Source organism: Aphanomyces astaci (assembly GCF_000520075.1).
Source record: "Aphanomyces astaci strain APO3 unplaced genomic scaffold supercont1.99, whole genome shotgun sequence".
NCBI lineage: Eukaryota > Oomycota > Saprolegniomycetes > Saprolegniales > Verrucalvaceae > Aphanomyces > Aphanomyces astaci.
In genome coordinates this window covers 78,266-88,270 of record NW_009798362.1, presented here as the reverse complement: position 1 = coordinate 88,270, position 10,005 = coordinate 78,266, and the positions used below count along the sequence as shown (strand labels likewise).

General features: G+C 47.4%; 4 protein-coding genes across 7 annotated transcripts; 3 read left to right on the top strand and 1 right to left on the bottom strand.

The window, feature by feature from the left end:
* The first annotated feature begins 1,326 nt into the window (after window positions 1-1,326).
* On the top strand, window positions 1,327-2,168 carry H257_17147 (peptidyl-prolyl cis-trans isomerase 1). Its single transcript, XM_009845827.1, has one exon. It carries the CDS (start codon window positions 1,362-1,364, stop codon window positions 1,875-1,877), a length of 516 nt encoding a protein of 171 aa, XP_009844129.1. The 5' UTR covers window positions 1,327-1,361; the 3' UTR covers window positions 1,878-2,168.
* Window positions 2,169-2,589: 421 nt separating this feature from the next.
* On the bottom strand, window positions 2,590-3,809 carry H257_17146 (hypothetical protein). The gene is made up of 3 exons (XM_009845826.1): window positions 3,274-3,809; window positions 3,137-3,222; window positions 2,590-3,085 (listed from the first exon to the last, which is right to left on the bottom strand). The coding sequence occupies exons 1-3, from the start codon at window positions 3,764-3,766 to the stop codon at window positions 2,663-2,665; spliced, it is 1,002 nt and encodes a 333-aa protein (XP_009844128.1). The 5' UTR covers window positions 3,767-3,809; the 3' UTR covers window positions 2,590-2,662.
* H257_17145 (hypothetical protein) lies at window positions 3,792-4,883 on the top strand. 4 transcript variants are annotated; one of them, XM_009845823.1, is made up of 4 exons: window positions 3,792-4,256; window positions 4,316-4,446; window positions 4,490-4,611; window positions 4,662-4,883. In XM_009845823.1, exons 1-4 carry the CDS (start codon window positions 3,848-3,850, stop codon window positions 4,783-4,785), a joined length of 786 nt encoding a protein of 261 aa, XP_009844125.1. In that variant the 5' UTR covers window positions 3,792-3,847; the 3' UTR covers window positions 4,786-4,883. The 4 variants fall into 4 exon arrangements, with proteins under 4 accessions (XP_009844125.1, XP_009844127.1, XP_009844126.1 ...); XM_009845825.1 differs by having other exon boundaries at window positions 4,490-4,883; XM_009845824.1 differs by having other exon boundaries at window positions 4,316-4,611.
* Window positions 4,884-5,058: 175 nt separating this feature from the next.
* On the top strand, window positions 5,059-9,904 carry H257_17144 (hypothetical protein; the record flags this gene model as incomplete). The annotated part of the gene is made up of 11 exons (XM_009845821.1): window positions 5,059-5,940; window positions 6,275-6,468; window positions 6,578-6,725; window positions 6,982-7,299; window positions 7,500-7,590; window positions 7,762-8,063; window positions 8,410-8,668; window positions 9,134-9,243; window positions 9,309-9,455; window positions 9,563-9,621; window positions 9,708-9,904. The coding sequence occupies 11 exons, from the start codon at window positions 5,059-5,061 to the stop codon at window positions 9,862-9,864; spliced, it is 2,667 nt and encodes an 888-aa protein (XP_009844123.1). The 3' UTR covers window positions 9,865-9,904.
* Window positions 9,905-10,005: the final 101 nt, after the last annotated feature.

Genomic DNA, 10,005 nt, shown 5'->3' with positions numbered 1-10,005 from the left:
AGTAGTTGGTACGATTAACGGTGTACAACGTTGTATGCCTTCGTGTTTCACGTTAACCATAGGATTGTACTTATCGTAGCAAGCAATTAGTCCCACCCACTTACTCAGGGACGTTTTAGGTCAATAGTACCAAATTCCCTGAGTGAGTGGGTTTTGACCAATTGAGTGGGTGTGTAACCCACTCACTCGGGGAATTCGTCGTGTGGCATATATGATGATGCGCTGTATCCAGTTGTGCGAAATACATCGCATGTCGATGATTGGTGGATTGATTGCCCTGAAAATTGTCTACAAATTCGGATTCAAAAAGGATGCCTTAATCCAGAATTATGTGTAACAGCAAGTGGCATTCTACGTTAATGGTGACTTGAAACTCGGGTTGCAAATTCGGCTTGTTCACCAACTTGCGCGTCCCAAAATCGCTGGTTTACATGCAGAGACAGTAGCATCTCTACATGGACAGGATACAAACTTTGGCGGTGGTCTGATCATTTTGGCAGTCGAGATAAGCTTACGTCAACGAATGCCGATGATACCAGTTTGAGCTCAAAATGGACTGGGCAACGCTGCAGCCATCCTAGGTGTCACAAATCACTCGAAGTGCATTGCAACATGACTACCGTACAGCATCCAATTCGCATATCCAGTAAGTTAGTAGGACCATTGCTACAAGAACTATTCGTTCCTTTCTGGCATATGGACGGACCAAATGGGCTGAGTAGTTAGTCTATTTGTGCTACGCAACCTTTTCCGGTAACTACTGTATGCCTTCAATACACTGTAAGTACTTGGCGCGTTTGGGAAGAGATACTTTTTCAATTGGCCCCTTCTTTTTCTGGTACTTGTTAGGGAAATATTCAGTGAGGCTTCCCTCCTTACTGTTATATACTTGGGGGAAAAAGGAGAAATAATTTTCCCTACACCCTTATGGGTTGCCTGTACCTATATGGTCGATGACGACATGTTCTTTCAGCAAATGTACTTACCGGTAGGTCCGTCGAAAGACATCCCTGCATGACGTCCTATTCATGCACCAACATTGCATCGCAAGCAATGCATGACGTCCTATTCATGATGCTTGCGGTACTTCTGCCTCGATAACGATGATCATTCATCATGTCGATGGGATAGGATTTAATTGTACGGATATGAGTTTTATATCCGGATCAAATCAGTGACCAAGTACCACGCACTTACGGGGGTTGGATCCGGCGTATTATTTTACGTTGGTGGAATCTCCATAGTAACTCCAAGGTATTATCTAAGATTCACGAATAAAAATGCAGGGGAAGGGGATTTTTTCGGTCAGTGTGTGGCGGGTAGAGATTCATTTTGGAATTTCCCATCTCAAGCATCTTACCATGGTCAACCCTTCCGTTTTCTTCGACATGACCATTGGCGGCGAACCTGTTGGCCGCATCGTCATGGAATTGTACGCCGACAAGGTCCCCCGCACTGCGGAAAACTTTCGCGCGTTGGCCACTGGTGAAAAGGGTGTCGGCAAGTCTGGCAAGCCTTTGCACTTCAAGGGCTCTGCGTTCCACCGCGTGATCCCCAACTTCATGTGCCAAGGCGGTGACTTCACCCGCGGCAACGGCACCGGCGGTGAATCCATCTACGGCGAAAAGTTCGCGGACGAAAACTTCAGCGGCGTGCACGACGTGCCCGGTGTGTTGTCCATGGCCAACGCCGGCCCCAACACCAACGGCTCGCAATTCTTCATCTGCACTGTGGCTACCCCCTGGTTGGACGGCAAGCACGTCGTGTTCGGCCGCGTCACCGAAGGTTTGGACGTTGTGTCCAAGATTGAATCGTTCGGTTCCCAATCTGGCCAAACCAAGAAGCCCGTTGTGATTGCCAACTCCGGCCAATTGTAAACGGCATAATACGATTACTACTTCACACAAACTACATTCTACGATCCCCGTCTATTTGGTTTCTCAATGCTTGGCCATCCCAAACGATCTCCGCCAAGTCCAGTCAAGAATGACATTGATATTCCTTCATTGTCGAGTCAACGGGGTCCATGGAGGAGGCAATGATGGCGGTCTTGGCTACAGCGCTCGTGTGGTCTCTTCCGTAGACGTCTATGGTCAACACCATCGAATGGGCTGTGACGTGTTTTCATCTCTCGTTGGCATGTTCTAACAAGCGCATTTGCATTGCACGACAGGGCCAGCTTGTTTTGCATTCACGTGCACACACATCACGCCATCTGCACCTGAGTGCAAACCCCAGTAATTGACGGTGTTGCTCATAGGGTTTGCTGTGAAGTAGTACTTACTACCTGGTTTTACACTGGTAGACTCTATCGCAGCCAAACAACGTACGAACAATGAAACAAACGTTATACTTCAAAGTAAGCTTCACAAGGTGCTATGAAAACCAAAACACGGCAAACATGCGATGACGTTATCGTTGCCGACCAACTACATTAGGACCTTTTCGTCTTTGTATAGAAGATATATCTTTTTAATAAATATATTATTTTTTATATTTATATTTTGGTAATATTTTTTTAATTTTATCTAATGTTTTTTATTTTGAAAATATAAATTTAACAACATACAGAATGTTCCGCTACCGTTATATTAAATAAATATAACTTGACGCAATGGCTCTATCGCCACCACCATCGTATGTGGACAGGCACGATGGACATCTACAACGTGTGCGTTTCAATCACGGATCGCACATGGGCGCGGAGCATGGCGCTAAAGTCTGTCATTTCCTTGAACGATGGAAAGTAATTCACGTCCACGACCACAAGGTGGTTGGTCTTGGCAGCCACGATCACGTCAAACCCAAACAAACTCAAGCCGGTCGTCGCTTGAATCGCGCGGCCAATCGCTTGGACTTGCATGTCCAAGGTCGTTGTCCACATACGAGTTGGCGGCGACGGCGGCGGCGAGGAGGTGGATGCACACGTTTCAAATGCTGCCAAAGTCGGAAACGGCACTTGGGTGTTGAATTCGACGGTGGCGGCGGACGACGACAAGTCCGGAAGGGATGTGCGCTCAGCCACTAGGATGTCCTTGCCAAGCACGTAGCCCTTGAATAGCCTCCCGCCGTGGTTGATGTATTCCTATGGGGGAAGGATGTGTTGAGGAAGACGCGATCATGCAGCGTCGCATACTTGAAGCATGATGGGAGAAGAGACATCCAAGGACGCGATGTCTTGGACGCGAGTGATGACCTTCATCACGTGCGATGCGTCGGTGCCTGTGACAAAGAATGGGGATGAGAGCCAGGGTTGAGGAAACGACGACGCACCGCACGCTTCCAGCGACTTGGCCAACACCGGCAGCGGAAACAAACCAGCATGGACCTGAGATACGATGCTGGCCTTGGCTGCTGCGGAGTCGAGGATGGCGTGGCGGGGAAGGTGGAAGAGCGACCCTGGAACTGACTCGAGCATGCGGGAGACGGCGGCGCGATCGGTCAACACCCGCACGCTTTCCAACGGATCGATGAAGGGAATGTTGGGATGGAGAGACGTGAGCTCGCGGATGATCTGCATGTTTCTGATTGCCGCCGCATCGCCGAGGGGTTCGAAGACCATGTCGTGCGCCAATTTGTGAAGGATTGCGTCGAGGGGTCCATACATGTCGAGGAAGTTTTGGGCCGACGTGACCGCATCGAGATCGATGTGGATGAAGTGGATGCCCATGTCTTGACTCATGAGGAGCTCCTGCATGCGGCCATTTCGCGTCTTCTTGAGCGGGAGGATGAGGCCGACGCGATACTGCGCCACATTGGCCATCATGTACACAATGATAGGAACCCTCGAGGAGATTTAAATGTATTTCCTAGCGCTTGTATTTGGTTAATATATGTAGGATTAAAAATGCATTTTATGAGGTACATCACGAGCCAATCAAATAACAGCATTCCGGTCGGTGCAACAGACATGCACAATTGCTTTGGTCAGGTGAGGCACATGCGAGGACTGGTATCGCGTGGATTTGCCGCCGTCGGTAGAGGCGGAAGGTGCCATCGATCGACGGGCTTTAAACGAGCCTTCTCGACGTCGTTCTCATGGCAAGACTCGCCTTTGGTGGACCGATCCATGTGCAAAGATGCCGCGTTGGTCTGGAACGACCTCCAAGTCATGCAAGACGTGTTGACACTTGACGAAGAACGTTTGCTTGCCGACGAAGCCGCCGCCCTCCTGCGGCGGAGACGATACGAAGTGAACCATTGGGACCAAGTGATCGTCAACTTTAAGGAAATGGAGACCGTGAAATGGAGTCAAGGTACTGTACTTCGTACACATTCCAAAGTATTCCCGTGGGATCTCTGAGCTCGCGCATAGAGGCTGCCGACATTCTCGCTCGCGTGCGCACCCTGCCGATCCTGCCGCAGGACTTGGAGTACTTTCCTCCCGTACACGTGATTGACTTGGCGGAAGCAGGATACATCAAGCCCCACGTGGACTCCATCAAGGTACAATGCTCAAGATGCATCATTGCTGACGACCCCGACGTAGTTTTCCGGTCAAGTTGTGGCCGGACTCAATTTGCTCTCCCCCGCCGTCATGCGCTTCGAAGAAGAGCACGGGGACAACCGCATCGACCTTCTCTTGCCCCGCCGGTCGTTCTATTGCATGCGGTACATTCAACCATCATGACTTCGTCCGTCACGACAAGGGGCTTCCATAGTGGCGGCGTTCGCTATCGATACACACATGAGATCCTTCCAGGTGTCCAGCACTTCCAAGGCCAGCCGGTCGAGCGCACCCGCCGCATCTCGATTATGATTCGAGACGTGTTTGTTGATCTGTAACTGTCGTGGGAGTCCTATTTAGGACTAAATTTGGTTTAAAAACAGGATTGTTGCTATTTTCATTTATTATTTCACTAAAAAAGCTTTCATTTATTTCGCAATCTCGGGCTATTAATAGTATTAATGCTTCGAAGTAGTATTAATACTACAGTAGTGCTATAATAATAATAAACAATCATTTATTTATAGGAGTACTACTTATCCTATAAATAAATGATTGTTTATTATTGAGTGTTTGTTTTGCAACCCACAAGCAATACGTACGTACGTACTATGGAGTGCCCAGGGACCCCGCGGCCGTCGGACGACGACGTCCAAGACATCATTGACAAGCGAGGACTCGTCTTTGGGCTCGGCGGAAGCACTAATCGTCAACCTCCACCATCACCCAACAGCCCCGCTCGCCCTGTACCCGCGGCCGACCGAACCTACCGGTCGTTGTTCCAGCAACCGGCGATCGAGGTCCAGCCCGCGTACGCCGAGAACGACTGGTACGACTTTCTGTTTCTCCCGGCCAAGTTGCTCGCGCATACGAAAGCTCTCAAAGCGAACCCAACGTTGACACCCACGGCGCACGACGTGCTGACGGAGCTCCTCCGCAAGGCCAAGCCTGCCGGGGTCGACGAGCCGACGAAAGCGCGGGACCACACGTTGCAGTGTCTCGCGGCGCTGGTGGTGCTCCAGCTCGAGTTCACCCTCGAAGACATCGAAGCCGTGGTACCGACGAACCTGCAGAAAGCGCTGGTGGACGGCCTGGTCAAGTACGCGAGCGACCCCCGCAAAGGCGGGTTGAACTTGCACGATGTCGCGCAGATCGCCATCGACGACGCCATGCTCTTGAGGAACCGATGGCAGCTCCGCGTCGCGATCAAGAAGATGCACACGAGCGCATTGACCGTGGCCAACAAGCTTCCATTGAGCGACAACGCCAAGCCGCCGCCGGACGAAGTCGAACAGCTCGCGTCCATCTCCGGCCTTGTTCCATTAGACCAGCTCTTGGACGACATCCAGGCGTCACTAGCGCTCGAGTCGACGGCGGCCGCGTCGCTTCGCCGCGCGCTGCAGATGGACTTGGGCGTGTTTTACTTTCACCGCCGCCAGTTTGACGAGGCCGTCGCATGCTTCGAGCCATTGACGGCGGGGTCCGTGGACAAGGTACGTCTGTCAGGTGGGGTGATTGTATCACGGGATGACGTTATATCTCGGCGTCTGCCGAGTATTCCATCCATGCTGTGTATGTTGATGACGTGATCATTCCTGTCTTGACATACAATGGTTTGGGGTATAAAACCAACGAGAATATGACGTGATCGTGGTGCCAGGGCCCACGTGATGACGTGATCAGGGTCTTTGTGGTCATGCTGTGTCGTGATACTACTGTCTTGTGTGTATATACAATTATGACATCATATCATGTGATGATATGACGTAATCAAGTGTTGGTGGTGATATGACGTGATCATTATGGAACGATGACGTGATCATGTAGACACTGCTCGGGTATATACGCGCGTGTGAGTCGGTGGTCGGCGCGCCAAAGCCGCCGCCATCGACGGCGGACGCCGCGGTGCTCACGTGGAGCGACCATCATGAATGGGCAAAGCTCTTACCAGCACTGGAACAAGACAACCTCCGCCGCCTGACGCCACCTCAAGGGAATAATACTACTGTGCTAAGTCCTCGGTACGCCTTCCTCGTGATGGTTGTGGACCTGTGGAGTTTCCTAGAGAGGGAGCTGAGTCCTTTACCTACATACATGTATATACATGTACTTATGGTATATATAATATAGCGTTCGAAGTCAGTTGGAGTACAAGATCAAGAAGTTTTTGGCAGAGGAACACCAGCAGCCAACACAGGGCAGGACCATCCACGCAAACGAAGACGAGGCGGTAGTCGCATGTCGAAAGCTACGCCTTCTCAATGCCATCTACCAACATGTATATATATATATATATATATATCGTCCAATATATATATATATATCGTCCAATATATATATATATATCGTCCAATATATATATATCTATCGTCCAATATATATATATATATATATATCACATAACTATCCATTCAAAAGTGATGGATGTATATGCGTATATTATGGGAATATATAAAATGTATATGTATGGTGCTACTTGTGCATGCAACAGAACCAATATATATATATATGTAATAACGTGGTTGTGAGAGTAGATATTGCTACCATTGGAGGACATGTCGACACCAACCACGGACCCATCGCGTCCACATCAACTGCCTCGGAGATCAGTTCCGTCGATCCTGTCGATGGGCATCTGCGCCCTCCGCCGCCTTCTCGTGACCGCCGACGATGTTGGCTACCTCCACGCCCATGTCGGCTGCTTTAAAGAAGGGATGCATGCCGACGCAGTAGCTCAGCGCATCCGCTGCGATATTCCACTGCGGGCGCCCGTGGGGCTGTCGGGGGGTACCCTTCGCCAGCAGCGCCAGTACACTCCACAACCCCCGATCCAAGGTCTTGACAGGTACAAGGTAGGTACGCTTGTGTCATATATATTATATCATCCGAGTAATATAAACAAATGGTGTAAGCCTGCTTGTACTTGTACATATCAAGGGCTATCTATCGTAAATATATATATTTATTTATATTTATATATATTTATTTATATTTATATATATTTATATATTTATATATATTTATATATTTATATATATTTATATATGAATAGGTCGTGCAGACGTTGTTGTATCAAGAGAAATGGACCGATTTGAAAACCAAACTGTGGGACACTACGATTCAAATCGATTCGAATACGTCAGGTACTAGTACAACGAATACAAAATGCGATATATATATATATATATATAACGATATGACCTACTATTACTACCTATTATGATACTCTATTTCGAATGCAGGATTTGGGGTGTATGTACACAGTACACTTGCATATATTGATGTTTTATATATATATATATATATATATATAGACGAGATCGTACCTACAGCATCATTATCACCACCCCAACCACATCCCCCCCATGGACTCGACGTGGCAGCTGCCGTCGGAGCCCTCATGGAAGCAATCTGTGGCCTGCCGCCGCCATCGGCATCTGGCGCATCTCCCGAGCTTGGGTTTCCCATCAAATCCGTACTGACGCTGCTCGAGGCCGTGATCAAGCAGGTCGTCAAGTCCATCGACGGTGTGCTCGACTGGCTGCCAGTGTCGGCCCTCCATGTCGTGATTTCGCTCACGGCGGGGCTGCTGCAGCGTATGTACGCGCTCAACTTGGTACGAATATATATTGATATATAAATAAATATATATATATATATATATATAGGGGCTGTTGTCGCTCTATCCTCCTTGCATGGTTTTGAATCAACATTGGCCTCATACTGGAACTTGTGATTGGCTGAATATTCTTGTCATAAGAGCCAATCAAAAGCTCGAAAGTTGGATACGACCCATTCGATAGGATAAGGGTCTCGACATATTTAGACTGAATCCACACTATGAATATATATATATATATGTACTTTCCATTCGATTTATAGGTTTGGCATACTCGTGGTCGGATATATGGTGACTAATAATATATATATATAATAATATATATTTGTTTTTGGTCGAGTAGTGTGAATACCGCATCTCGTACGACTTGACGCCGTATGGGGACTTGGCCATTTTGACGGCATTTGCTCCGTCGGCTACCGATTTGCCATGCGGAGATCCGGCGCAATCGGTTAAAGTGCCCCAGGCGGACGTTGTCCACGTCCATCTGACATGTCTGCATGCGCTCCTCGCCAGATGTCCTCGAGACCCGCGATGGCACTGCGCACAAGCCGACATCTCGGTCAACCCGATCGTGCTCCAGAAACTGTCGTCAGCTGCAGGTACCACGTTGAATATATATATTTACGTGTGAATTTCTGGATCTTGGAGGATATATAATTTATATATATATATATGCAAGTGTTGGGTTGTTGTACTTTGGAATAGATGTGTATATTTCATTTTATAAATATTATATAGAGGTATATTCTATATATATATATCCACGTTTGTGAATCATGGATAACTAACTAGTTGTTGCCCTATTTTATCATACCTTTGCCCTTTAATATTATTGATTTCAGATGACATGTGTGTGAATGATGATGATATTCATGGATAAGTTTATTTACGTTTTATGTTTATTTCACGGTATTTCGCGGATCGACGACAATAATACTATTGATTTCTCTGTGTTTATATATACAATTGAAGTATCAACGATATGTGATCGTACAAGTATATTTTTATTTCTCTGTGCAACAGTAATATATATATAAATATATATATATGGTGGGATATTGTAGATTTCAAAGCGGCGGTGCGAAGTTACTTGGTCGCAGCGTCCTTGGCCACCAACTTTTTTGCCGATCCTGAATTTGCAAACGTAATCGATCACGGTTCCCTCGTTCGACTGGTAATATCTCCATATGTCGTTATATATTGATGACAAGAACGGTGACAATATGGGAATGTATGTAGTCGTACTGCCTGGTCAAGTTGGGGGCACATGTGGCGGCGGCCGTGCTATACCAGACCTTTCCCGGTGACGAAATTGCGTATGGGTTGCGCATCTTGCATCTGTCACCGGGGCAGCATGATCCCGCCTTCTTCCAGTACATTTGGGAGGTAACTGTTACTACCCTTCACAGGAATAGTTAATAGTAGTACACAGTACATATGATCACAGTATATTGTGGCGATATAGATGATTGTTGATATTATTTATATTGTAGCTGTCGTACTTGGAAACATTGGTGCACTTGCATGCCAACACAAAGCACAAGAACGCAAGGTACATACAACGTTGTTGTTCTATGCAAACAAATATAAAACTTGGAATATATATATAAATGTAAAACCACTGCGATATATGCCTAGGAACGTGGATATTTTGACCCAACTGATCCAGTGCCCCGAACTCAATGCGTCCAACCCAGTCCCGAGCAAGAAAGACATGGAGCAGCGCATCCTCCGCAGTTACTTTCGCGAGTTGTGTCGGCTGTACCTTGTCCCTGAGCGCGTGCATTACGCATAGTTATCCCCACACGAAATAAATACCAAGTATTATTCCTGTAATATGCTAGTCATGTACTAGTAGCTACATAATGCGCTTATAATTTCAGCTTTTTTTTTCAATATTCTGTTAAATAAGTCACGAAATCCCCTAAGCAGATGC